Source organism: Chiroxiphia lanceolata, chromosome 6 (genome assembly GCF_009829145.1).
Source record: "Chiroxiphia lanceolata isolate bChiLan1 chromosome 6, bChiLan1.pri, whole genome shotgun sequence".
In the NCBI taxonomy this organism is placed as follows: Eukaryota; Metazoa; Chordata; class Aves; order Passeriformes; family Pipridae; genus Chiroxiphia; species Chiroxiphia lanceolata.
This window is the reverse complement of record NC_045642.1, coordinates 17,586,743-17,613,304: the sequence shown is the minus strand read 5'-3', so window position 1 is coordinate 17,613,304 and position 26,562 is coordinate 17,586,743. Positions and strand designations below refer to the sequence as shown.

General features: G+C 50.3%; 1 protein-coding gene across 1 annotated transcript in view; it reads left to right on the top strand.

Moving 5' to 3' along the window:
* Positions 1-26,562, top strand: part of LOC116788054 (mucin-5AC-like) — a 65,040-nt gene that overhangs the window by 27,738 nt on the left and 10,740 nt on the right. Inside the window, exons 17-45 of the mRNA XM_032690367.1 lie at positions 753-879; positions 1,450-1,705; positions 2,325-2,374; positions 2,974-3,074; positions 3,203-3,354; positions 3,870-4,008; positions 4,106-4,219; positions 4,522-4,701; positions 5,218-5,457; positions 6,100-6,256; positions 6,837-6,965; positions 7,296-7,437; positions 8,715-8,758; positions 8,858-9,064; positions 9,426-13,541; positions 13,674-15,161; positions 15,294-16,781; positions 16,914-17,321; positions 17,454-18,509; positions 18,585-18,941; positions 19,074-19,481; positions 19,614-21,749; positions 21,825-22,181; positions 22,314-22,721; positions 22,854-23,261; positions 23,394-24,404; positions 24,605-24,828; positions 25,513-25,687; positions 25,868-26,118. Of these exons, the coding sequence (XP_032546258.1) occupies positions 753-879; positions 1,450-1,705; positions 2,325-2,374; positions 2,974-3,074; positions 3,203-3,354; positions 3,870-4,008; positions 4,106-4,219; positions 4,522-4,701; positions 5,218-5,457; positions 6,100-6,256; positions 6,837-6,965; positions 7,296-7,437; positions 8,715-8,758; positions 8,858-9,064; positions 9,426-13,541; positions 13,674-15,161; positions 15,294-16,781; positions 16,914-17,321; positions 17,454-18,509; positions 18,585-18,941; positions 19,074-19,481; positions 19,614-21,749; positions 21,825-22,181; positions 22,314-22,721; positions 22,854-23,261; positions 23,394-24,404; positions 24,605-24,828; positions 25,513-25,687; positions 25,868-26,118 (16,329 nt within the window). The remainder of the gene's footprint in view (positions 1-752; positions 880-1,449; positions 1,706-2,324; positions 2,375-2,973; positions 3,075-3,202; positions 3,355-3,869; positions 4,009-4,105; positions 4,220-4,521; positions 4,702-5,217; positions 5,458-6,099; positions 6,257-6,836; positions 6,966-7,295; positions 7,438-8,714; positions 8,759-8,857; positions 9,065-9,425; positions 13,542-13,673; positions 15,162-15,293; positions 16,782-16,913; positions 17,322-17,453; positions 18,510-18,584; positions 18,942-19,073; positions 19,482-19,613; positions 21,750-21,824; positions 22,182-22,313; positions 22,722-22,853; positions 23,262-23,393; positions 24,405-24,604; positions 24,829-25,512; positions 25,688-25,867; positions 26,119-26,562) is intronic.

The following is a 26,562-nucleotide window of genomic DNA, read 5'->3' as shown; positions in this document are numbered from 1 at the left end:
CCTCCTGCATTTTTAGGTGCGAACTTAAAGATTAAGCTAGGAGCTTGCACTCCTCGGACTCCTTATGAGGTCAAGGGACAAAACCTGTCCCTCCTGAGGTAGGAAAGCTTTAGTCAGAATCTTAACCAGCACTTTAGTTTCTCTGAACTGCTCTCAGAAGGCTTTTGCATGTAAAGGACAAGGCAAGCAATGTGTGTAAGAAACAGCAAAGAGATTTAGATATGTGAACAAAAACATTCCAGGAATTCAAGGTGATGAAGCTCTGTAACAGAGTCCCTGGGTACTTTACAAAATCTCCCTGTTATTGCAAATTTATAAGATTATGCTCAGCAAACATCTTCTGGAATTACAATATTATAGTATCCCTGCCCTGCACAGAAACACATTAAATAACTGGTTTTCTTTGTTCCTCCTGTGCAGAGAGCCTAAGCTCCCAAAGCTGGGTGGCATCAAATACTCTCTATTTGTTCTAAATATATATGGCACAGTGGGGAAAAACTGGATGTAGTTGGAAAACCTGCCAACACTTGAAAAAGGAAAAAAGAAAAAGAAAAAAGAGTTCAAAATTGTCGACCTCTAATTACTCTTTCTTCATGCAAAGAATCTTCTTGAAAGTGCTCAATGAAGAACAGGCATATGTTTACTTACACTTGTGGATTACACTCACTTTAACCTCTAACGAAAGTAACACTCAGTAGAGCACCGTGGCTTTGACATGACAATCTGATGATCATGTCATCCTCTGTTCCTAGAACTGCATGTTTGACACGTGTAACTGTGAGAAGAGTGAGGACTGCATGTGTGCTGCCCTTTCAAGCTATGTCAGAGCCTGTGCTGCTAAAGGAGTTCTCCTCCCTGGATGGAGAAGCAAAGCCTGCAGTAAGTTTTACATTCCTTTGCCTTTTGAAAATGATCACCCAGCAGCCCCTATAGAGCAGCTCTCAGGGATTCCCACAGTAAATTGTGTTCAACTGGGTTTTAAGCTTAGCATTGACTTTGAAGAAGTTGAGTAGGGAAGGAATACCATAAAAGACAAGCAATAAACAGTTAGAAATAGAAAAAAGAGGCTTTGTTAGATTACTTGCTCAGAATCAGAAGTAACATGGAGAGCCATACCCTTGCAATAGGAATAAAATAAGTAAGGTGTTTCTTGATTTACTTTGACAAAAAAAAAAAGTAAAAATATCAATGAGGAAGAAACATACTATGCATTGATGTAGTTGAACTTTGTCCTCTTTTTAATTTGGAAAAAATATTTGTATTTGTGACACATTTATAGGGCAAAATTCTGCTCCAGCAGTAAAAAAAATTACACTATTGAGGATATCAGTAAAGCATTTGTATATACATTGCCATGTTTATCATATATATTTTACCTCAAATACTTCACTTATACCTACATTGATTCTTAAATGAACTACAAATGTAACTCACTTTTTTACTTTCAAGCAAAATACACCACCTTGTGTCCGAAATCTTTGGAGTACACTTACAATGTCGATACCTGTCAACCCACCTGCCGGTCTCTGAGTGAGCCTGATGTCACATGCAGCATTAAGTTTGTCCCAGTTGATGGCTGCACCTGCATAAATGGAACATACATGGATGAAACTGGCAAATGTGTGCCTGCATCTAGCTGTCCTTGTTACTACAAAGGAATGCCTCTGTCTTCCGGAGAAGTTATTCATGATAATGGTGTTGTCTGGTAAGAGATTTGTAAAGAGAAAAATGAGATTGCTTATGTCCAATCATGAAACCATATATATGTTATGAAATCAAATCAAATGCACCTCTTTCCCTAATAATTTCAATTAAAAAATCACATATTCCTAAAAATTGTTAGGGCTACCCATGTTTGGAAGATTGTGCAGGAATTGAACAAAACATACTGGGGTAGGTTAGCCTTTGCTAACAGCCAAACTCCTACCCAGTCCCTCTCTCTCTCCGTCCCTTCCTGTCTCCTTCCCCACAACACATACTTTTCTTATCTATGACTGTAAAAGACTTGTTCTATGGTGAAAGATACTTGATAATAATGTTACAGATTATTCCCTTTATGAATGGAATCTGAATTATCCTGAAGGACATTTTTGAAACCAGGCAAATAGACAGAATAAACACTTCCTTTATATAGAATACACTTCTTTTGTTCTGCTCTAACATAAAATATTTTTGAACAGAAAATATACTTTTGGTAAACGACATGTTTTATCAGTTTTATCTGTTTATTACACAGTAACTTCTCATTATTTCAAATTCATTAGGAAACAGGTTGAAAATTAACCAAAAAATGTTTAAACATATCCATTACTTTTTTTAAATAGCACTTGCACCTATGGAAAGCTGAGCTGCATTGGAGAGAAACCTGAACCAGGTAACATATCAGTTTATTCCTTAAGATCTTCTTTAATTCTCCCTTTCCATCTTCATTCTCTTCAGTTCTCTTTTGTCATAATGATGCAAATTGTAAAAGTAGGAAATCAATCAAGAAAATTAACTGAGGACTTCTGTAATGTAGAGGATATTCCCAAAATATAAATAAATACTTTCTTACCTTTCCGATGGCTGAAATAAGTTATAACCCCCTGGGTTACCCAGTAGAACAGAGTACAAGGTCACCTCACTGAATGTGAGGGGAAAACCATCCACATTTTAACTGAAAGTACTAAAAACCAAAAATAAAACACAAAGTAATTGAAGATCTTTGTTTTCTTGGTTTGTTTCTCTGAAAGGTGTTTCACGAAGCTAACTAAATGTTAATTTAATGGATTAGTCCAAGCATAAGCACAAAAAGCAGTTAAATATGATTTCAAAACAATAATCAGTTTCTCTTTCTGGTCAAACATATCATTTTAAGGTACCCATATGTCACAAAGGAGTCTTCTCTCATTTTTCTTCAGTCTGTATTAAGGAAACACAAAGATACAAATGCATGGCTTCTGTCATATTTCTCATGGCTTTTCTCTCTTTCAGTCTGTGTATCTCCCATGGTTTATATCGACTGTGGTAACGCCACTGCAGATGTGGTAGGAGCAGGATGCCAGAAGAGCTGTCAGACTCTAGATATGGAATGTGTAAGTATAGAGTCTTTATAATTAGTTGAGAGCATATTAAACTAGATCTCTTTTACAATAACCAGCTGCCGCTGGACTCTTCCAGAAGGGAAATGTTTCAAGACATGTTTTCTCTATGGTTCTTACAGTACAGAACTCACTGTGTCTCTGGCTGTATATGTCCTCATGATCAAGTGTTAGATGGCAAAGGAGGCTGTATAGCTCCAGAAGACTGTCCATGTATTCACAATGGGAATTCCTACAATCCAGGAGAATCAATCAGAGTTGGCTGTAACAACTGGTAAGAGCATATTCAAAAATAACATTTCCTTCAAGCTCTAGGGAAGTAACATATGAGTGAATAGCATTTCACTCTAACAGCATCAAGATTTATAAAAAGGAATCCTACATAAAATGATCCACTTAGTACCTAAAAAGCAAGCTCTGTCTGTTTTTCTCAATGGTATACAGCCCAGAAATTGCAAGTGGTCAGAAGAACACTATGGTTTGGAGGCTGTCATATTCATTCAAGTCAAGAAATCTTTTTTTTCTTCCCAGGAAATCCTTACATTTCAGTACATCCAGCAAGATTTAGAAATGTGAAAGAGTTAATGTTTTCTTATCCAAATTATTCACTACATCATTAAGTAACAGTCTTTGGCTAAATCCCATAAGTTCTTGAGCTGTGCTGCATTTCTGAGACTAAGCAAACTTTATTTTTTCATTAGAGTCTTAACACATTGTAAAATGCAGGAATGTACCTATATTGGGTGTATGTATAGCTTTTACATTTTGAGTGCTTTTTGTCTTATGTAGCACATGTAGAAACAGAAAATGGCATTGCTCTGAGGAACCCTGCCTGGAAACGTGTTCTGTTTATGGAGATGGGCATTATACCACCTTTGATGGCAAACGTTTTGATTTTGAAGGAGACTGTGAATATGTTCTGGTCCAGGTAACAGAGTCCTTCTCAGATTTTTGCATTAAGTACCTTGCATTTTACTTATGACCATGTAGCATAGTTAATATTGAATACCATTCCTCTGTTTCAGAACTATTGTGGTCAACAAGCTATGAATCAGGGAACCTTCAGAGTCATCACTGAGAACATTCCATGTGGCACTACAGGAACCACCTGCTCTAAGTCTATTAAAGTTTTCTTGGGGGTGAGTATTTTCTTTAAGTTATGCCAGAAGGGTGGAACAAGCTGTCCCAGATAGACTGCATTGCAGAAGTGTCCTCCAAGACAGCGAAAATGTTACCAGACTTCTTTGCTCACTGCTAATGACTCTGCTCTCTGCTAGAGAAAGCAAAGGAGGAAACTCTAAAATTTCTTAATGTGAGGCTGTTGAATAGAATCCTTTTGATGATAATAGCTATTTCAATTAGTTACTGGCAACAGATAAACCTGTACCAAAATAGATAACTTTTTTTAATTGGCCTCTAACTTTTTCTTTTCCTGTCTTAGAACTATGAGCTGGTACTCAGTGATGGACACTCTGATGTCATCCAGAGGACACCTGGAGGAAAAATGCCATTCCAAATCCGTTCCATGGGTATCTACCTGGTAGTTGACACCACTGCTGGTCTGATACTCATGTGGGACAAGAAGACCAGTATATTCATCAAACTTAGTCCCAGCTTTCAGGTACACTTTAAAATCAAAAATCTTCATAAAATTAATTCTGAAACACACCCATACTATCTCTCAAAGAAAAAGTGTGGAAATTTAGGCTGTACATGAAAGACTTCAAGAGCAGCAATTGTGTATTATTATCCTTGCTGTGTTGAATCAGATTGTGTACCATGCGTTTTCCTTACATTACATTATTCAGCAACAGCATAACAGCAACTACATCAGTAGCTTTCCTCATGAAAAGACCTCACAGAAGAGATATGTTCATGATCAGCTAAAACTAAATAGCTCAATACTTAAGAACAAAACCCATGAGTCTACTCTTCTTCCTATCTTTGTTTATCCTTCCTAGCAACAATTCAGAAATAATGTCTTTATGAAAGGCATTTTATGAAAATTTCCAACACTGTTACTTAAGAGGCACAGATAATCTTAAATAAGATTCATTCTGAGGTCTGTTACTCACAGATACCGAGAAACTGCACCTTATTATTTTTGTGATTTTTTTGTGTATTTATCCTGATGTAGGGACATGTTTGTGGACTTTGTGGAAACTACGATGGCAATGGAAATAATGACTTCACTACTCGCAGTCAGTCTGTGGTAGGAAATGTGCTGGAGTTTGCCAATAGCTGGAAAGTGTCTTCTAGTTGCCCAAATGCCAATCGTACGAAGGATCCATGCACTGCAAACCCCTACAGGAAAGCCTGGGCACAGAAGCAATGCAGCATCATTACCAGTGAAGTGTTTGCAAAGTGTCACTCCCAGGTATGACAAAAACTTTAGTCTTAAATTCTCTTGAGAAAAAGATTACATTAATTCTTATGTGAGATTAAAAAAAACCCCAAACAAACAAATAAAAAACCCTCCAAACACAAACACCTAAAATACGCTTTTTCATGCTTTACGAAGTGAGCTCAGACCAAGTTCTATGGAGATTGCACGGAAAGTATTTTCACAAAAGTATTTTCACTTTCGTTTTCTCAACTTTAGCCTTGAACAAGTACACTAAAGAAATTGATAGTTTGGATTGGTTGTTCTTGTTTGTTTGTTTGTTTTTAATAGAAGGACAAATCATAGATAAATTTCAGGATATGCTTATTTTCTAATGGCATAATTTTCTACTAATATAAATATCAGCCACCTGATATGTATGACTGTGTGCTAGCTTGTAGTAATTAACAGTATTCTGCAGTTGTACCTTCAACATCACATAGTTCTTAGTATTACAGCTTAGAAGCAATAGCTTTAGTCTACATTTTCCTCCTGATTTTTTCAAAGCATTCTCATGGTTTCTTCCTTTCTTAGCTTCCTCACATACAGCTGTCAGTTTCAGATATTTTATTCAGCTATTTTAGGACAGTGCAAACGGGACAAGGGTATGAAAACTTTAAATGTTTTCTCCATCAGGTTGAACCAAACGAATATTATCAAGCATGCGTGGATGATGCTTGTGCCTGCGACACTGGAGGAGACTGTGAATGTTTCTGTACAGCAGTAGCTGCCTATGCTCAAGCATGCAATGAGCTGGACATTTGCATTTCATGGAGAACCCCATCCATATGTCGTAAGTTTCAACCTACTACCTTTGGGAGGGGTCCAGAGGGAAAGAAAATAGGAAAAAAAAAAAGTAGGAAAAAACGAAAGACAAAATTGTATTTGTAAGAAAGAGGCACTGTTGTATTCTTTAAAAAGCAACCAGAAAAACCCCAACAAAGAAATCTGGGTAAATCACAGGAAGACAACCTATCCTACTAAAATGAAACCACAGATTACAAGTGGTGTGATTAATGTCTGATTAACTTGTCAATCATGATACACAACTAGTGAACTATAGTATTATATAACGCTCCCACCTGTCTATAGCAGGCTTCATGTAAATAAATACTAGTGCATACTACCTAAAATCAGTGATTTAATCAACTGATTTTTCTTTTTTAATGTGTAATTCTGTTCTATGCATTATAAATTTATTTACATCAAAAGGTGGTAGAAATATAACAATTTTATGAAATTAGCAATAAGACAATATACTGTTCACCACCTACGTGACTATGCTGATCCCATGGGGTTTTTACCCAGCGAAACTGAGAGACTATAGAGCTGAAAGATCAAAGGTATTTTGCTGACATTTCCCCTTCTTCTAGCTCTGTTCTGTGATTACTACAATCCACAAGGGGAATGTGAGTGGCACTACAAACCATGTGGAGCCCCTTGTATGAAGACCTGCAACAATCCAAGTGGGAACTGCCTACATGAGATGAGAGGTTTGGAAGGTAAACATAATAATATGTATCTTGTTCTAGTTATAAAAGCTTAAAATGCAGTATGATTAACAAAATTTAGATTACTCAGTGTATGACATGCTTGTAGCAGAAATTATACGAAGAGATTTTCTAATTTAGTATCTTACTACCAATGAATTGTACTTGTTTGGAGTGAAGATGAGGACAAAATGCACCAAAGCTTAATATGCAATCAAAATAGCAGTAAGAGGGTCTGAAATTCCACTTACCACATGGGACAATTTCAGGAAAGCAGATATGAGTTTAGAGTTAATTCTACTTGTGAAAGGGTTAGTTTCAACTTGACTCTTTTTATTGCAGGCTGCTATCCACACTGTCCAAAAAATAAGCCCTATTTTGATGAAGAAACCATGACCTGTGTTTCTAATTGTGGTTGTTATGAAAATGGGAAAAATTATAAACCAGGAATGGAGATGCCTCCAAAGCAGAATTGTGAATCATGGTAAGATTAGTAAAGATTTTTAAAAATGGAGTTGAAAGTTGTGGAACATAATTTATCACACATTAAACTTATTGTTTACCAACAGGAAGCAGGCTAGTCAGAGGCTGATGAATAATGTCTAATTTTCTTCCCTTCCCAGGAACTTAAATGATACCATGGTGAAACATTTCACTATTGAGAGATTAATTTACTACTTAGTCTGTACATTTATTAAAGTGCTTTTAAATTATTATGATCATTATTAAATCAAATAAAAATAAATTAAAATAACAATAGTTAGGGAATAGTCCTAGAATTCGTATTAAGATATCCCTAAACTCATTGTATGAAATTCTCTAGAAGTTAGCAGCCAACTCATCTACGTGGTTTTGAGCTTGTTTCTGCTATTTCACTGGTACTTGCATAGTTGCAACTGTCCCATAGTTGCAAGTATTCCCACACATTACTGATGGCAAGTCGCGACAAGTGCTGCTAAGCCTTCTATAAAATAGTACAAAGTTAGCAGAATCAGTTGTTAAGCAGTTAACAATTGTCTTAAGACACTTTTAGCTACGCTTGAATACAGTAAGCAGTGGCATGCAAATAGCAAAAAATCTTAACACAAAGCCCACTTGAGCAAACCCAACTTCTTTGGCATGTTTTGCAGTTCATAGACATCTTTGTCTACATTGTCTAGGCCATTAACAGCACTAAACCTGAAGCGATAAGTACATATTTATATTTATTTAAGTTTATTCAATGTATAGATGCCCTTCGTCACTGTAAATAAGTACATCAAGATTCAGTTATTAAAAGATAATAGACAAATTCCATTTAAAAACAGAATGCATTCTTGCATCTTTTGGAAGTCTGATGGAACTTTGCTGTGTAGATTACTTCAACATCCATGATACAGTGATCCTTTGTATATATCCTTATGAATGTAAATGATACATTTACTGCACTTTCCCTTCCAAAAAATAAGTAGACCTATCAGAGTGATGAGAACATCTCAGATGACCCTTGTTCACACCTTTGCTCAGCTCCCAAAAGCACTGATAAGGTTGCTGCATGTTTCATGGGCTGGCACAGAAAAGTTATCTTTCTTGCCAGAGAACTGCATGAAGATAACCTAGCCTGAATTTGTACAGTAGAACTGAAGCTCTAACTCAGAGAAGATAGGGGCATTCTACATTTAAACATACAATGAATAGATTGATAGAAAAAAGTTGAAACAAAAAAATTATGTCATGAACTGATATATTGACATTGATAATCTCAATTTTTCTATTTTCCAGTGAATGTACAATTCATGGCAAAGAATGCAGATATGACGAACATGGTATGTTGACAAAGTTGGTTTTATATGATTAGGATGCATTTAAGGTATTCTGTTCTGTGTTTCAGATAGCAAGGAATAACATCCTATTTTGATTTACAGAATGTGTCTGCTTCTATGAGGGACAGAAATATAACTACAAAGATGTGGTCTACAACACTACAGATGGAACAGGAGGGTGTATTGTTGCAATCTGTGGTCCCAATGGAACACTTGAAAGGATTATCTATGAGTGTCCAATCTCAACATCACCCACAACAGCAACAACATTTCATTTCAGCACTACACCACCTGCCAGTACTTCCACAGGTAAATTCTTTATAGGACATAAGAGTGTATTCTGTTTATTAGTGAGTAAAATTGAGCTACAAAACGATGCCCACACGCACAGCATGAATAAGTTAATACAACCTCACAATAAATGAGAGCAGTAACAAGGAAATAAACATAGAAAACAAATCCGCTTCTGAAACACCATATTAAATTACATCCTATTAAATTAATATTAATCATATTAAATTAAAAGTATGCTAAACTGATGCCCTACAGGATCACAATGCAAGAAAAATAACACTAGGAAAATTGTTCGCCCATTCAAAATAACATAAAAAGATCATATCTACAGGAATTTACTTTAAGTTTCATGGTCTCTTGCTTTTCTCCTTTGCAGTGTCACCAACCACATCAGTATGTGTTCATGAAGTCTGTGAGTGGTCAGAATGGTATGATGGCAGTCTCCAAACCCCTGGCTATGACGGTGGAGATTTTGAAACCTTCAATGATTTAAGAGCTAAAGGTTATGAAGTCTGTAAAGCTCCACGGGATGTTCAATGCAGAGCAGAAAAATTCCCTGATATATCACTGAAAGACCTTGGCCAAAAAGTAGAATGCAGTACAACAGCTGGGCTTATATGTTACAACAAAGACCAAATTTCAACAATGTGCAACAATTATGAGATCAGAGTCCTATGCTGTGTTTTTGTACCATGCTCTTCTTCAACATATCCAGTCTCTACAACTTCTGAAAGTACAACATGGATACATTCAACATCTGAAGAAACAACAACCACAACCATACTGACAAGACCGGTCACCACCTTTACTTCAACACCTTCTCTTTGCTTTAAAGAAGAATGTTACTGGTCCAGATGGTATGACGTCAGTTATCCAGGGTCTGGTTACAATGATGGAGATTTCGACACCATTCAGAACATTAAAAAAAAAGGATACAAAGTCTGTGCTGACAGAAGGGATGTGGAATGCAGAGCAGTGAGGTTTCCTAACACACCATATCCTCTACTGGAGCAAAACATCCTGTGCAATACAGAAGAAGGCTTGAAATGTTACAATAAAGACCAACTGCCGCCCATTTGCTATAATTATGAACTAAGATTTAAATGCTGTGAAAATATAACAGTACCATGCCAAACAACCACTAAAAGTATTAGTACTGCAAAAACAACAGAACCAACTACACTTTCTTCAACACGATTCAGTACAACATTCACAGAAGTATCAACGACTCCACACTTGATAACAAAACACAAGACAACACCACCAGAAACATATCAACCACAAACAGATTACATTATTACCAAAACTACAACAAAACGAACAACACAAACTCAAAAGGAAACAACTACTGCCAGGACCAAAACACCCTTCACAATGACAACTACACCACCCACTGGACCCCAGATCACCACCACTACCACGGTAACCACCCCCTGTGAACCTGAAGTGTGCACCTGGAGCGAATGGTTCGACGTCGACTTCCCCTCCGCGGGGCCCAACCAGGGAGACTTCGAAACCTACCAGCACATCCGGGCCGCCGGGAAGCGCGTCTGCCAGCGTCCAAAGGAGATCGAGTGCCGGGCCGAGGACTACCCCGACGTTCCCATCCAACAGGTCGGGCAGGTCGTGCAGTGCGACGTCCACTATGGGCTGGTGTGCAAGAACGAGGACCAGACTGGAAAATTCAAGATGTGCCTCAACTACAGGATACGCGTCCTCTGCTGCACCCCCAACTACAACTGCGTAAGCCACATCACCAGCCCCACCTCCAGCCCCACCACCGTCACCAGGCCCACGGCAAGCAGCACGCTCCCAACCTCCACCTCAGTCACGACCTCCACCTTCCACTCTTCCACCACGCTGCCCACCTCCTCAGAAACCACGTCCACTTCCACCACCACCACCAGCCCCACGCCAACGCCTCGCACAGCCACTCCCACCGTGAGCTCCACCACGGCCACCACCCCCTGTGAACCCGAAGTGTGCACCTGGAGCGAATGGTTCGACGTCGACTTCCCCTCCGCGGGGCCCAACCAGGGAGACTTCGAAACCTACCAGCACATCCGGGCCGCCGGGAAGCGCGTCTGCCAGCGTCCAAAGGAGATCGAGTGCCGGGCCGAGGACTACCCCGACGTTCCCATCCAACAGGTCGGGCAGGTCGTGCAGTGCGACGTCCACTATGGGCTGGTGTGCAAGAACGAGGACCAGACTGGAAAATTCAAGATGTGCCTCAACTACAGGATACGCGTCCTCTGCTGCACCCCCAACTACAACTGCGTAAGCCCCATCACCAGCCCCACCTCCAGCCCCACCACCGTCACCAGGCCCACGGCAAGCAGCACGCTCCCAACCTCCACCTCAGTCACGACCTCCACCTCCACCTTCCACTCTTCCACCACGCTGCCCACCTCCTCAGAAACCACGTCCACTTCCACCACCACCACCAGCCCCACGCCAACGCCTCCCACAGCCACTCCCACCGTGAGCTCCACCACGGCCACCACCCCCTGTGAACCCGAAGTGTGCACCTGGAGCGAATGGTTCGACGTCGACTTCCCCTCCGCGGGGCCCAACCAGGGAGACTTCGAAACCTACCAGCACATCCGGGCCGCCGGGAAGCGCGTCTGCCAGCGTCCAAAGGAGATCGAGTGCCGGGCCGAGGACTACCCCGACGTTCCCATCCAACAGGTCGGGCAGGTCGTGCAGTGCGACGTCCACTATGGGCTGGTGTGCAAGAACGAGGACCAGACTGGAAAATTCAAGATGTGCCTCAACTACAGGATACGCGTCCTCTGCTGCACCCCCAACTACAACTGCGTAAGCCACATCACCAGCCCCACCTCCAGCCCCACCACAGTCACCAGGCCCACGGCAAGCAGCACGCTCCCAACCTCCAGCTCAGTCACGACCTCCACCTCCACCTTCCACTCTTCCACCACGCTGCCCACCTCCTCAGAAACCACGTCCACTTCCACCACCACCACCAGCCCCACTCCAACGCCTCCCACAGCCACTCCCACCGTGAGCTCCACCACGGCCACCACCCCCTGTGAACCCGAAGTGTGCACCTGGAGCGAATGGTTCGACGTCGACTTCCCCTCCGCGGGGCCCAACCAGGGAGACTTCGAAACCTACCAGCACATCCGGGCCGCCGGGAAGCGCGTCTGCCAGCGTCCAAAGGAGATCGAGTGCCGGGCCGAGGACTACCCCGACGTTCCCATCCAACAGGTCGGGCAGGTCGTGCAGTGCGACGTCCACTATGGGCTGGTGTGCAAGAACGAGGACCAGACTGGAAAATTCAAGATGTGCCTCAACTACAGGATACGCGTCCTCTGCTGCACCCCCAACTACAACTGCGTAAGCCCCATCACCAGCCCCACCTCCAGCCCCACCACCGTCACCAGGCCCACGGCAAGCAGCACGCTCCCAACCTCCACCTCAGTCACGACCTCCACCTCCACTTTCCACTCTTCCACCACGCTGCCCACCTCCTCAGAAACCACGTCCACTTCCACCACCACCACCAGCCCCACTCCAACGCCTCCCACAGCCACTCCCACCGTGAGCTCCACCACGGCCACCACCCCCTGTGAACCCGAAGTGTGCACCTGGAGCGAATGGTTCGACGTCGACTTCCCCTCCGCGGGGCCCAACCAGGGAGACTTCGAAACCTACCAGCACATCCGGGCCGCCGGGAAGCGCGTCTGCCAGCGTCCAAAGGAGATCGAGTGCCGGGCCGAGGACTACCCCGACGTTCCCATCCAACAGGTCGGGCAGGTCGTGCAGTGCGACGTCCACTATGGGCTGGTGTGCAAGAACGAGGACCAGACTGGAAAATTCAAGATGTGCCTCAACTACAGGATACGCGTCCTCTGCTGCACCCCCAACTACAACTGCGTAAGCCACATCACCAGCACCACCTCCAGCCCCACCACCGTCACCAGGCCCACGGCAAGCAGCACGCTCCCAACCTCCAGCTCAGTCACGACCTCCACCTTCCACTCTTCCACCACGCTGCCCACCTCCTCAGAAACCACGTCCACTTCCACCACCACCACCAGCCCCACTCCAACGCCTCCCACAGCCACTCCCACCGTGAGCTCCACCACAGCCACCACCCCCTGTGAACCCGAAGTGTGCACCTGGAGCGAATGGTTCGACGTCGACTTCCCCTCCGCGGGGCCCAACCAGGGAGACTTCGAAACCTACCAGCACATCCGGGCTGCCGGGAAGCGTGTCTGCCAGCGTCCAAAGGAGATCGAGTGCCGGGCCGAGGACTACCCCGACGTTCCCATCCAACAGGTCGGGCAGGTCGTGCAGTGCGACGTCCACTATGGGCTGGTGTGCAAGAACGAGGACCAGACTGGAAAATTCAAGATGTGCCTCAACTACAGGATACGCGTCCTCTGCTGCACCCCCAACTACAACTGCGTAAGCCCCATCACCAGCCCCACCTCCAGCCGCACCACCGCCACCAGGCCCACGGCAAGCAGCACGCTCCCAACCTCCACCTCAGTCACGACCTCCACCTCCACCTTCCACTCTTCCACCACGCTGCCCACCTCCTCAGAAACCACGTCCACTTCCACCACCACCACCAGCCCCACTCCAACGCCTCCCACAGCCACTCCCACCGTGAGCTCCACCACGGCCACCACCCCCTGTGAACCCGAAGTGTGCACCTGGAGCGAATGGTTCGACGTCGACTTCCCCTCCGCGGGGCCCAACCAGGGAGACTTCGAAACCTACCAGCACATCCGGGCCGCCGGGAAGCGCGTCTGCCAGCGTCCAAAGGAGATCGAGTGCCGGGCCGAGGACTACCCCGACGTTCCCATCCAACAGGTCGGGCAGGTTGTGCAGTGCGACGTCCACTATGGGCTGGTGTGCAAGAACGAGGACCAGACTGGAAAATTCAAGATGTGCCTCAACTACAGGATACGCGTCCTCTGCTGCACCCCCAACTACAACTGCGTAAGCCCCATCACCAGCCCCACCTCCAGCCCCACCACCGTCACCAGGCCCACGGCAAGCAGCACGCTCCCAACCTCCAGCTCAGTCACGACCTCCACCTCCACCTTCCACTCTTCCACCACGCTGCCCACCTCCTCAGAAACCACGTCCACTTCCACCACCACCACCAGCCCCACGCCAACGCCTCCCACAGCCACTCCCACCGTGAGCTCCACCATGGCCACCACCCCCTGTGAACCCGAAGTGTGCACCTGGAGCGAATGGTTCGACGTCGACTTCCCCTCCGCGGGGCCCAACCAGGGAGACTTCGAAACCTACCAGCACATCCGGGCCGCCGGGAAGCGCGTCTGCCAGCGTCCAAAGGAGATCGAGTGCCGGGCCGAGGACTACCCCGACGTTCCCATCCAACAGGTCGGGCAGGTCGTGCAGTGCGACGTCCACTATGGGCTGGTGTGCAAGAACGAGGACCAGACTGGAAAATTCAAGATGTGCCTCAACTACAGGATACGCGTCCTCTGCTGCACCCCCAACTACAACTGCGTAAGCCACATCACCAGCCCCACCTCCAGCCCCACCACCGTCACCAGGCCCACGGCAAGCAGCACGCTCCCAACCTCCAGCTCAGTCACGACCTCCACCTCCACCTTCCACTCTTCCACCACGCTGCCCACCTCCTCAGAAACCACGTCCACTTCCACCACCACCACCAGCCCCACGCCAACGCCTCCCACAGCCACTCCCACCGTGAGCTCCACCACAGCCACCACCCCCTGTGAACCCGAAGTGTGCACCTGGAGCGAATGGTTCGACGTCGACTTCCCCTCCGCGGGGCCCAACCAGGGAGACTTCGAAACCTACCAGCACATCCGGGCCGCCGGGAAGCGCGTCTGCCAGCGTCCAAAGGAGATCGAGTGCCGGGCCGAGGACTACCCCGACGTTCCCATCCAACAGGTCGGGCAGGTCGTGCAGTGCGACGTCCACTATGGGCTGGTGTGCAAGAACGAGGACCAGACTGGAAAATTCAAGATGTGCCTCAACTACAGGATACGCGTCCTCTGCTGCACCCCCAACTACAACTGCGTAAGCCACATCACCAGCCCCACCTCCAGCCCCACCACAGTCACCAGGCCCACGGCAAGCAGCACGCTCCCAACCTCCAGCTCAGTCACGACCTCCACCTCCACCTTCCACTCTTCCACCACGCTGCCCACCTCCTCAGAAACCACGTCCACTTCCACCACCACCACCAGCCCCACTCCAACGCCTCCCACAGCCACTCCCACCGTGAGCTCCACCACGGCCACCACCCCCTGTGAACCCGAAGTGTGCACCTGGAGCGAATGGTTCGACGTCGACTTCCCCTCCGCGGGGCCCAACCAGGGAGACTTCGAAACCTACCAGCACATCCGGGCCGCCGGGAAGCACGTCTGCCAGCGTCCAAAGGAGATCGAGTGCCGGGCTGAGGACTACCCCGACGTTCCCATCCAACAGGTCGGGCAGGTCGTGCAGTGCGACGTCCACTATGGGCTGGTGTGCAAGAACGAGGACCAGACTGGAAAATTCAAGATGTGCCTCAACTACAGGATACGCGTCCTCTGCTGCACCCCCAACTACAACTGCGTAAGCCACATCACCAGCCCCACCTCCAGCCCCACCACCGTCACCAGGCCCACGGCAAGCAGCACGCTCCCAACCTCCACCTCAGTCACGACCTCCACCTCCACCTTCCACTCTTCCACCACGCTGCCCACCTCCTCAGAAACCACGTCCACTTCCACCACCACCACCAGCCCCACGCCAACGCCTCCCACAGCCACTCCCACCGTGAGCTCCACCACAGCCACCACCCCCTGTGAACCCGAAGTGTGCACCTGGAGCGAATGGTTCGACGTCGACTTCCCCTCCGCGGGGCCCAACCAGGGAGACTTCGAAACCTACCAGCACATCCGGGCCGCCGGGAAGCGCGTCTGCCAGCGTCCAAAGGAGATCGAGTGCCGGGCCGAGGACTACCCCGACGTTCCCATCCAACAGGTCGGGCAGGTCGTGCAGTGCGACGTCCACTATGGGCTGGTGTGCAAGAACGAGGACCAGACTGGAAAATTCAAGATGTGCCTCAACTACAGGATACGCGTCCTCTGCTGCACCCCCAACTACAACTGCGTAAGCCACATCACCAGCCCCACCTCCAGCCCCACCACAGTCACCAGGCCCACGGCAAGCAGCACGCTCCCAACCTCCAGCTCAGTCACGACCTCCACCTCCACCTTCCACTCTTCCACCACGCTGCCCACCTCCTCAGAAACCACGTCCACTTCCACCACCACCACCAGCCCCACGCCAACGCCTCCCACAGCCACTCCCACCGTGAGCTCCACCACGGCCACCACCCCCTGTGAACCCGAAGTGTGCACCTGGAGCGAATGGTTCGACGTCGACTTCCCCTCCGCGGGGCCCAACCAGGGAGACTTCGAAACCTACCAGCACATCCGGGCCGCCGGGAAGCGCGTCTGCCAGCGTCCAAAGGAGATCGAGTGCCGGGCCGAGGACTACCCCGACGTTCCCATCCAACAGGTCGGGCAGGTCGTGCAGTGCGACGTCCACTATGGGCTGGTGTGCAAGAACGAGGACCAGACTGGAAAATTCACGATGTGCCTCAACTACAGGATACGCGTCCTCTGCTGCACCCCCAACTACAACTGCGTAAGCCCCATCACCAGCCCCACCTCCAGCCCCACCACCGTCACCAGGCCCACGGCAAGCAGCACGCTCCCAACCTCCACCTCAGTCACGACCTCCACCTCCACCTTCCACTCTTCCACCACGCTGCCCACCTCCTCAGAAACCACGTCCACTTCCACCACCACCACCAGCCCCACTCCAACGCCTCCCACAGCCACTCCCACCGTGAGCTCCACCACGGCCACCACCCCCTGTGAACCCGAAGTGTGCACCTGGAGCGAATGGTTCGACGTCGACTTCCCCTCCGCGGGGCCCAACCAGGGAGACTTCGAAACCTACCAGCACATCCGGGCCGCCGGGAAGCGCGTCTGCCAGCGTCCAAAGGAGATCGAGTGCCGGGCCGAGGACTACCCCGACGTTCCCATCCAACAGGTCGGGCAGGTCGTGCAGTGCGACGTCCACTATGGGCTGGTGTGCAAGAACGAGGACCAGACTGGAAAATTCAAGATGTGCCTCAACTACAGGATACGCGTCCTCTGCTGCACCCCCAACTACAACTGCGTAAGCCACATCACCAGCACCACCTCCAGCCCCACCACCGTCACCAGGCCCACGGCAAGCAGCACGCTCCCAACCTCCAGCTCAGTCACGACCTCCACCTCCACCTTCCACTCTTCCACCACGCTGCCCACCTCCTCAGAAACCACGTCCACTTCCACCACCACCACCAGCCCCACTCCAACGCCTCCCACAGCCACTCCCACCGTGAGCTCCACCACGGCCACCACCCCCTGTGAACCCGAAGTGTGCACCTGGAGCGAATGGTTCGACGTCGACTTCCCCTCCGCGGGGCCCAACCAGGGAGACTTCGAAACCTACCAGCACATCCGGGCCGCCGGGAAGCGCGTCTGCCAGCGTCCAAAGGAGATCGAGTGCCGGGCCGAGGACTACCCCGACGTTCCCATCCAACAGGTCGGGCAGGTCGTGCAGTGCGACGTCCACTATGGGCTGGTGTGCAAGAACGAGGACCAGACTGGAAAATTCAAGATGTGCCTCAACTACAGGATACGCGTCCTCTGCTGCACCCCCAACTACAACTGCGTAAGCCCCATCACCAGCCCCACCTCCAGCCCCACCACCGTCACCAGGCCCACGGCAAGCAGCACGCTCCCAACCTCCACCTCAGTCACGACCTCCACCTCCACCTTCCACTCTTCCACCACGCTGCCCACCTCCTCAGAAACCACGTCCACTTCCACCACCACCACCAGCCCCACTCCAACGCCTCCCACAGCCACTCCCACCGTGAGCTCCACCACGGCCACCACCCCCTGTGAACCCGAAGTGTGCACCTGGAGCGAATGGTTCGACGTCGACTTCCCCTCCGCGGGGCCCAACCAGGGAGACTTCGAAACCTACCAGCACATCCGGGCCGCCGGGAAGCGCGTCTGCCAGCGTCCAAAGGAGATCGAGTGCCGGGCCGAGGACTACCCCGACGTTCCCATCCAACAGGTCGGGCAGGTCGTGCAGTGCGACGTCCACTATGGGCTGGTGTGCAAGAACGAGGACCAGACTGGAAAATTCAAGATGTGCCTCAACTACAGGATACGCGTCCTCTGCTGCACCCCCAACTACAACTGCGTAAGCCCCATCACCAGCCCCACCTCCAGCCCCACCACCGTCACCAGGCCCACGGCAAGCAGCACGCTCCCAACCTCCACCTCAGTCACGACCTCCACCTCCACCTTCCACTCTTCCACCACGCTGCCCACCTCCTCAGAAACCACGTCCACTTCCACCACCACCACCAGCCCCACTCCAACGCCTCCCACAGCCACTCCCACCGTGAGCTCCACCACGGCCACCACCCCCTGTGAACCCGAAGTGTGCACCTGGAGCGAATGGTTCGACGTCGACTTCCCCTCCGCGGGGCCCAACCAGGGAGACTTCGAAACCTACCAGCACATCCGGGCCGCCGGGAAGCGTGTCTGCCAGCGTCCAAAGGAGATCGAGTGCCGGGCCGAGGACTACCCCGACGTTCCCATCCAACAGGTCGGGCAGGTCGTGCAGTGCGACGTCCACTATGGGCTGGTGTGCAAGAACGAGGACCAGACTGGAAAATTCAAGATGTGCCTCAACTACAGGATACGTGTCCTCTGCTGCACCCCCAACTACAACTGCGTAAGCCACATCACCAGCCCCACCTCCAGCCCCACCACCGTCACCAGGCCCACGGCAAGCAGCACGCTCCCAACCTCCAGCTCAGTCACGACCTCCACCTCCACCTTCCACTCTTCCACCACGCTGCCCACCTCCTCAGAAACCACGTCCACTTCCACCACCACCACCAGCCCCACTCCAACGCCTCCCACAGCCACTCCCACCGTGAGCTCCACCACGGCCACCACCCCCTGTGAACCTGAAGTGTGCACCTGGAGCGAATGGTTCGACGTCGACTTCCCCTCCGCGGGGCCCAACCAGGGAGACTTCGAAACCTACCAGCACATCCGGGCCGCCGGGAAGCGCGTCTGCCAGCGTCCAAAGGAGATCGAGTGCCGGGCCGAGGACTACCCCGACGTTCCCATCCAACAGGTCGGGCAGGTCGTGCAGTGCGACGTCCACTATGGGCTGGTGTGCAAGAACGAGGACCAGACTGGAAAATTCAAGATGTGCCTCAACTACAGGATACGCGTCCTCTGCTGCACCCCCAACTACAACTGCGTAAGCCCCATCACCAGCACCACCTCCAGCCCCACCACCGTCACCAGGCCCACGGCAAGCAGCACGCTCCCAACCTCCACCTCAGTCACGACCTCCACCTCCACCTTCCACTCTTCCACCACGCTGCCCACCTCCTCAGAAACCACGTCCACTTCCACCACCACCACCAGCCCCACTCCAACGCCTCCCACAGCCACTCCCACCGTGAGCTCCACCACGGCCACCACCCCCTGTGAACCCGAAGTGTGCACCTGGAGCGAATGGTTCGACGTCGACTTCCCCTCCGCGGGGCCCAACCAGGGAGACTTCGAAACCTACCAGCACATCCGGGCCGCCGGGAAGCGCGTCTGCCAGCGTCCAAAGGAGATCGAGTGCCGGGCCGAGGACTACCCCGACGTTCCCATCCAACAGGTCGGGCAGGTCGTGCAGTGCGACGTCCACTATGGGCTGGTGTGCAAGAACGAGGACCAGACTGGAAAATTCAAGATGTGCCTCAACTACAGGATACGCGTCCTCTGCTGCACCCCCAACTACAACTGCGTAAGCCCCATCACCAGCCCCACCTCCAGCCCCACCACCGTCACCAGGCCCACGGCAAGCAGCACGCTCCCAACCTCCACCTCAGTCACGACCTCCACCTCCACCTTCCACTCTTCCACCACGCTGCCCACCTCCTCAGAAACCACGTCCACTTCCACCACCACCACCAGCCCCACTCCAACGCCTCCCACAGCCACTCCCACCGTGAGCTCCACCACGGCCACCACCCCCTGTGAACCCGAAGTGTGCACCTGGAGTGAATGGTTCGACGTCGACTTCCCCTCCGCGGGGCCCAACCAGGGAGACTTCGAAACCTACCAGCACATCCGGGCCGCCGGGAAGCGCGTCTGCCAGCGTCCAAAGGAGATCGAGTGCCGGGCCGAGGACTACCCCGACGTTCCCATCCAACAGGTCGGGCAGGTCGTGCAGTGCGACGTCCACTATGGGCTGGTGTGCAAGAACGAGGACCAGACTGGAAAATTCAAGATGTGCCTCAACTACAGGATACGCGTCCTCTGCTGCACCCCCAACTACAACTGCGTAAGCCACATCACCAGCCCCACCTCCAGCCCCACCACCGTCACCAGGCCCACGGCAAGCAGCACGCTCCCAACCTCCAGCTCAGTCACGACCTCCACCTCCACCTTCCACTCTTCCACCACGCTGCCCACCTCCTCAGAAACCACGTCCACTTCCACCACCACCACCAGCCCCACTCCAACGCCTCCCACAGCCACTCCCACCGTGAGCTCCACCACGGCCACCACCCCCTGTGAACCCGAAGTGTGCACCTGGAGCGAATGGTTCGACGTCGACTTCCCCTCCGCGGGGCCCAACCAGGGAGACTTCGAAACCTACCAGCACATCCGGGCCGCCGGGAAGCGCGTCTGCCAGCGTCCAAAGGAGATCGAGTGCCGGGCCGAGGACTACCCCGACGTTCCCATCCAACAGGTCGGGCAGGTCGTGCAGTGCGACGTCCACTATGGGCTGGTGTGCAAGAACGAGGACCAGACTGGAAAATTCAAGATGTGCCTCAACTACAGGATACGCGTCCTCTGCTGCACCCCCAACTACAACTGCGTAAGCCACATCACCAGCCCCACCTCCAGCCCCACCACCGTCACCAGGCCCACGGCAAGCAGCACGCTCCCAACCTCCAGCTCAGTCACGACCTCCACCTCCACCTTCCACTCTTCCACCACGCTGCCCACCTCCTCAGAAACCACGTCCACTTCCACCACCACCACCAGCCCCACTCCAACGCCTCCCACAGCCACTCCCACCGTGAGCTCCACCACGGCCACCACCCCCTGTGAACCCGAAGTGTGCACCTGGAGCGAATGGTTCGACGTCGACTTCCCCTCCGCGGGGCCCAACCAGGGAGACTTCGAAACCTACCAGCACATCCGGGCCGCCGGGAAGCGCGTCTGCCAGCGTCCAAAGGAGATCGAGTGCCGGGCCGAGGACTACCCCGACGTTCCCATCCAACAGGTCGGGCAGGTTGTGCAGTGCGACGTCCACTATGGGCTGGTGTGCAAGAACGAGGACCAGACTGGAAAATTCAAGATGTGCCTCAACTACAGGATACGCGTCCTCTGCTGCACCCCCAACTACAACTGCGTAAGCCCCATCACCAGCCCCACCTCCAGCCCCACCACCGTCACCAGGCCCACGGCAAGCAGCACGCTCCCAACCTCCACCTCAGTCACGACCTCCACCTCCACCTTCCACTCTTCCACCACGCTGCCCACCTCCTCAGAAACCACGTCCACTTCCACCACCACCACCAGCCCCACTCCAACGCCTCCCACAGCCACTCCCACCGTGAGCTCCACCACGGCCACCACCCCCTGTGAACCCGAAGTGTGCACCTGGAGCGAATGGTTCGACGTCGACTTCCCCTCCGCGGGGCCCAACCAGGGAGACTTCGAAACCTACCAGCACATCCGGGCCGCCGGGAAGCGCGTCTGCCAGCGTCCAAAGGAGATCGAGTGCCGGGCCGAGGACTACCCCGACGTTCCCATCCAACAGGTCGGGCAGGTCGTGCAGTGCGACGTCCACTATGGGCTGGTGTGCAAGAACGAGGACCAGACTGGAAAATTCAAGATGTGCCTCAACTACAGGATACGCGTCCTCTGCTGCACCCCCAACTACAACTGCGTAAGCCCCATCACCAGCCCCACCTCCAGCCCCACCACCGTCACCAGGCCCACGGCAAGCAGCACGCTCCCAACCTCCACCTCAGTCACGACCTCCACCTCCACCTTCCACTCTTCCACCACGCTGCCCACCTCCTCAGAAACCACGTCCACTTCCACCACCACCACCAGCCCCACTCCAACGCCTCCCACAGCCACTCCCACCGTGAGCTCCACCACGGCCACCACCCCCTGTGAACCCGAAGTGTGCACCTGGAGCGAATGGTTCGACGTCGACTTCCCCTCCGCGGGGCCCAACCAGGGAGACTTCGAAACCTACCAGCACATCCGGGCCGCCGGGAAGCGCGTCTGCCAGCGTCCAAAGGAGATCGAGTGCCGGGCCGAGGACTACCCCGACGTTCCCATCCAACAGGTCGGGCAGGTCGTGCAGTGCGACGTCCACTATGGGCTGGTGTGCAAGAACGAGGACCAGACTGGAAAATTCAAGATGTGCCTCAACTACAGGATACGCGTCCTCTGCTGCACCCCCAACTACAACTGCGTAAGCCACATCACCAGCACCACCTCCAGCCCCACCACCGTCACCAGGCCCACGGCAAGCAGCACGCTCCCAACCTCCAGCTCAGTCACGACCTCCACCTCCACCTTCCACTCTTCCACCACGCTGCCCACCTCCTCAGAAACCACGTCCACTTCCACCACCACCACCAGCCCCACTCCAACGCCTCCCACAGCCACTCCCACCGTGAGCTCCACCACGGCCACCACCCCCTGTGAACCCGAAGTGTGCACCTGGAGCGAATGGTTCGACGTCGACTTCCCCTCCGCGGGGCCCAACCAGGGAGACTTCGAAACCTACCAGCACATCCGGGCCGCCGGGAAGCGCGTCTGCCAGCGTCCAAAGGAGATCGAGTGCCGGGCCGAGGACTACCCCGACGTTCCCATCCAACAGGTCGGGCAGGTCGTGCAGTGCGACGTCCACTATGGGCTGGTGTGCAAGAACGAGGACCAGACTGGAAAATTCAAGATGTGCCTCAACTACAGGATACGCGTCCTCTGCTGCACCCCCAACTACAACTGCGAAAGCCCCATCACCAGCACCACCTCCAGCCCCACCACCGTCACCAGGCCCACGGCAAGCAGCACGCTCCCAACCTCCACCTCAGTCACGACCTCCACCTCCACCTTCCACTCTTCCACCACGCTGCCCACCTCCTCAGAAACCACGTCCACTTCCACCACCACCACCAGCCCCACTCCAACGCCTCCCACAGCCACTCCCACCGTGAGCTCCACCACGGCCACCACCCCCTGTGAACCCGAAGTGTGCACCTGGAGCGAATGGTTCGACGTCGACTTCCCCTCCGCGGGGCCCAACCAGGGAGACTTCGAAACCTACCAGCACATCCGGGCCGCCGGGAAGCGCGTCTGCCAGCGTCCAAAGGAGATCGAGTGCCGGGCCGAGGACTACCCCGACGTTCCCATCCAACAGGTCGGGCAGGTCGTGCAGTGCGACGTCCACTATGGGCTGGTGTGCAAGAACGAGGACCAGACTGGAAAATTCAAGATGTGCCTCAACTACAGGATACGCGTCCTCTGCTGCACCCCCAACTACAACTGCGTAAGCCACATCACCAGCCCCACCTCCAGCCCCACCACCGTCACCAGGCCCACGGCAAGCAGCACGCTCCCAACCTCCAGCTCAGTCACGACCTCCACCTCCACCTTCCACTCTTCCACCACGCTGCCCACCTCCTCAGAAACCACGTCCACTTCCACCACCACCACCAGCCCCACTCCAACGCCTCCCACAGCCACTCCCACCGTGAGCTCCACCACGGCCACCACCCCCTGTGAACCCGAAGTGTGCACCTGGAGCGAATGGTTCGACGTCGACTTCCCCTCCGCGGGGCCCAACCAGGGAGACTTCGAAACCTACCAGCACATCCGGGCCGCCGGGAAGCGCGTCTGCCAGCGTCCAAAGGAGATCGAGTGCCGGGCCGAGGACTACCCCGACGTTCCCATCCAACAGGTCGGGCAGGTTGTGCAGTGCGACGTCCACTATGGGCTGGTGTGCAAGAACGAGGACCAGACTGGAAAATTCAAGATGTGCCTCAACTACAGGATACGCGTCCTCTGCTGCACCCCCAACTACAACTGCGTAAGCCACATCACCAGCCCCACCACAACTATTACCAGAAGTGAACCTTTCTGGACCATGTCTCCGTCTCCAATTTTAACAACGCCATGTTTTTGCAAGATTGGCGACTCTATTTTTTCACCCGGTTAGTTTTCTTTTTTTTAGTGGAATATAGTTCATATTTTGTAAGGTTTTTTTATTTTGCGGCATCTTAATTTTTTTTATTTGTTACTTTTTTAAATTTTGCTGATAATATTTTTGCCGTTGTTACTTTTTTTACTTTTTTTTAATCTCTTTTGTCTTATTTTGTGTTTTTATGTTTTCTCCTTTTCTCCTTTTTCACAGGTGATGTGATTTACAACAGAATGGATAGTGATGGATGTAGATTTTATGCCATCTGTAGCCCAGTATGTACTATTGAACGACACAGTGTACCTTGTAATGTCACTACTCCTTTATCCACTACTTCCTCTGAGTGGTCTACCACAACAACATCAGTTCCTCTGCCAACCACTACGAAAAAGTTTCATTTTCACGGCTGTGTTTCTAGTACATACCCTCCCCTACAGGTATGTAATTTCTGACTTTTTTTATGACTTTTGAAATAACATACTTTTTCAGGTGACAGCAGTGTGTAATAGCTTGTAGTCCATAAAGCTTAGATATACAGGTTGTTGCAATTATTTTACTAGTGATGGGTAAAATATGACTTAAAATTTGAATTTGTTTTTTTTTTTTTAATTTCAGGATTTTATACTGATAAAGCAAGTTACATCACTCTTTTCTAATTACTTTAGTGGTAGTAAAACATTGATACACTGCATCAATAATAAGATCTCTCTGCCATAATAGAATGAGTTTTCTTGTGGATCTTCTTGTTTCACTAAACAGAAATATTTAAGCTCCTCTGGAGGCTTGTATCTGCTTCTCTTCTGCCCTCTCACTTTTACTTCCATACATTTTTATTCTTCCGTTTGTGGTGGTCTGTGCTGACAGTGAAGTGCACTATACATAGTATAAAGTTCCTTTAACCTAAGACTTATCACCCTAAACCCCTGAAGAGCTCCTCATGCAGAAGAAACAGCTCTAATTAAGGCTCCCACCTTCTTTTAGCATCAAAGAAATTTATCATGTGGAATATTGGCCATCTTTTACTACCAGTGAAGTTTTTCATTTTAGTCTTTGCTTCAGATTTAATAAAGGTTATACCCATTTGCTATCTTCTGTGACAAGAATTTTTTGTTCCTTTTCAGCCTGGAGAACATTTCAAATTATCCAACTGTACAGAAGTCATCTGTAATGGAGACAATGATATAGACGTAGTACCAACATACTGTCCACCTGCAAAGGAAATTACCTGTGCAAACAAATATCCTGCAGTCCTAGTACCTGATGAAAATGGCTGCTGTTACCGATATGAGTGTCAATGTAAGCACCAGTAGATTAAGGAATTAGGTTTTTTGAAAAAAGCAAAGCTTTGCATGGACTAGATGGGCATTTTCTTTTCTTATGGTTGCTCTTTTAATTGCAGTATATTCACTTGAGTTTCTCAATCTTTCTTCTTCATTAATTATCATCTTAATCTTCCAAATATTTCCTCCGTACCAGGTGTGTGTAGTGGATGGGGTGACCCTCATTACATCACATTCGATGGAATCTACTATACTTTCCTTGAAAACTGCACTTACGTCCTGGTGAAACAGATTATTCCTAAATATGACAACTTCCGTGTTTACATTGACAACTATTACTGCGATGCAAAAGACGGACTCTCCTGCCCTAAATCCATTCTTATTTTCTACAAATCTGCAGAAGTGGTGTTGACTCGGGAACTCATGAATGGTGTCATGACCAATGTGGTAAAATACATTTTTTTTTTCTCTATTTTTACAAAAAAGAAATAAGGTCCACAAGCCTTACTGATGCTGATTTGAGATAGTCTATTAGAATATCATATTGTGGAGATGATGAGGGCAGAGGGTAGTGTTATGGCGGGGGGGGAAAGGATTGCACTTGATTCTAAGAACGAAAGGTCATAAACAGCTTAGCATTATGAAGGTTATGTATTACGTATGTTTACATGTAGATAATACTAGGAAACAGAATAATAGAGCTGATAGAGAAGCCACAAAGAATGCTCACACTGGTGCTTGATTCATATTTCATGAAAACTGGTACATTGTGCCATTCACTTTTGTAAACAAACAGATAATGAGCAAACACAAATGCAAGACACAGGTGTGATTCTACTCTTAGAGTGAATATGGGTATGTATCACTTGTCAGCTGGATGATTAGGGACTG